This window comes from Octopus bimaculoides, chromosome 24 (genome assembly GCF_001194135.2).
Source record: "Octopus bimaculoides isolate UCB-OBI-ISO-001 chromosome 24, ASM119413v2, whole genome shotgun sequence".
Taxonomy (NCBI): Eukaryota; Metazoa; Mollusca; class Cephalopoda; order Octopoda; family Octopodidae; genus Octopus; species Octopus bimaculoides.
Genome location: NC_069004.1, coordinates 32,396,439 through 32,397,864, shown reverse-complemented (window position 1 = coordinate 32,397,864; position 1,426 = coordinate 32,396,439). Strand labels below are relative to the sequence as shown.

General features: G+C 39.2%; 1 protein-coding gene across 5 annotated transcripts in view; it reads right to left on the bottom strand.

The window, feature by feature from the left end:
- Window positions 1-1,426, bottom strand: part of LOC106884290 (doublecortin domain-containing protein 2) — a 105,106-nt gene that overhangs the window by 16,562 nt on the left and 87,118 nt on the right. For all 5 annotated transcript variants that reach the window (XM_014935592.2, XM_014935594.2, XM_014935593.2 and 2 more), the window contains 2 exons: window positions 817-935; window positions 415-533 (listed from right to left, as the gene is read on the bottom strand). In XM_014935592.2, the coding sequence (XP_014791078.1) occupies window positions 415-533; window positions 817-935 (238 nt within the window). The remainder of the gene's footprint in view (window positions 1-414; window positions 534-816; window positions 936-1,426) is intronic.

Below are 1,426 nucleotides of genomic sequence, written 5' to 3'. Positions count from 1 at the left end.
AAAAAAAAAAAAAAAAAAAAAAAACAGGGGTGCAGTCCACATTCTCTAAGCCCACCGATACCCTCTTGGCATTCCTCACTCTTTTACTCAAAGGAACACCAAGGATGTGATAGCTGGAGAGAGAGAAGGCGGCACCAGCAATGGGTTGGTACTGGTTTACAGCTGAATGGACTGGAGCAACATGAAATGAAGTGCCTTGCTCAAGAATACAATGTGCCACCTGGTCTGTGGATCAAACCCATGACCTTAATGATTGTGAGCCCCCCAAATTCCTACATGTACACAGAAGATAATTACATGTAGCATAGCTACACAGATTGCACATGGTACAATACACAACACACTCAACCACGACAACAACATCAACAGCAATGACAACAACAACAACAACCACCAAACAACCAATGAACCCACCTGTTCAGCGGCCATATTGTCTACTGGTTCGTCCATCTTGGTGTCAGCACTCTCAGACACAACATTGGCATGTCGGGTTTCTGGATTCTTTTCTTTTGCCTTGAAAACGCCTCCTTGATCTGAATTGGTAGAAACGGTTGAGATGTATTAAGGCCATGAGAGAGGAAGGAGGAGAGAAGGAGGACAAGGGGAGGAGGACAAGGGGAGGAGGAAGAGAAGGGAGGGGAATTATAATTGATGCTGGTGCCTTTTATGTGCCACTGGGATGAGTGCTAGTTATGTGTGACTGGCTCTAACCTACACACACACACACACTAACCCACACTGAGTTTCTCACTCTTAAACGCACACATACACACATACGCATGCACAACCTTACTTAAACTCAGTGGCACAGTTTACCTCGGTCATAATCTGGTTGCTTGGCTGGAGCCTTTTCTGGACTTTTCTTCCGTCTTAACTGCCGGGCATGGAACACACCATTCTCGTTTTCTCGTACTGTAGCTCGAGATTTCCTTGACCTAATCAAAAACAACAATCATTATAAACAAACAAAAACAAACAAACCAACAAGAAGTTAACTTTAAAAAATATAGACATAAGGCACAGATGTGGCTGTGGGGTAAGACATTTGCTTTCCAACCACATGGTTCTGGGTTCAGTCCCACTGTAAAGTACCTTGGGCAAGTGTCTTCAACTATATCCTCGGACTGACCAAAGCATTGTGAGTGGATTTGGTAGATGGAAACTGAAAGAAGCCCATAATATATACATATATACATACATATATAAATATATATATACATATATACACACATATATATGCACATATATATGTATACATATATACATACATATCTATATACACACACATACATATCTATATATACATACATACATATCTATATATACATACATATATATATATAAAAATTAGAAACCGTGTATATATATATATGTGTGTATATATATATATATATATATATATATGTATATATGTGTGTATGTATAT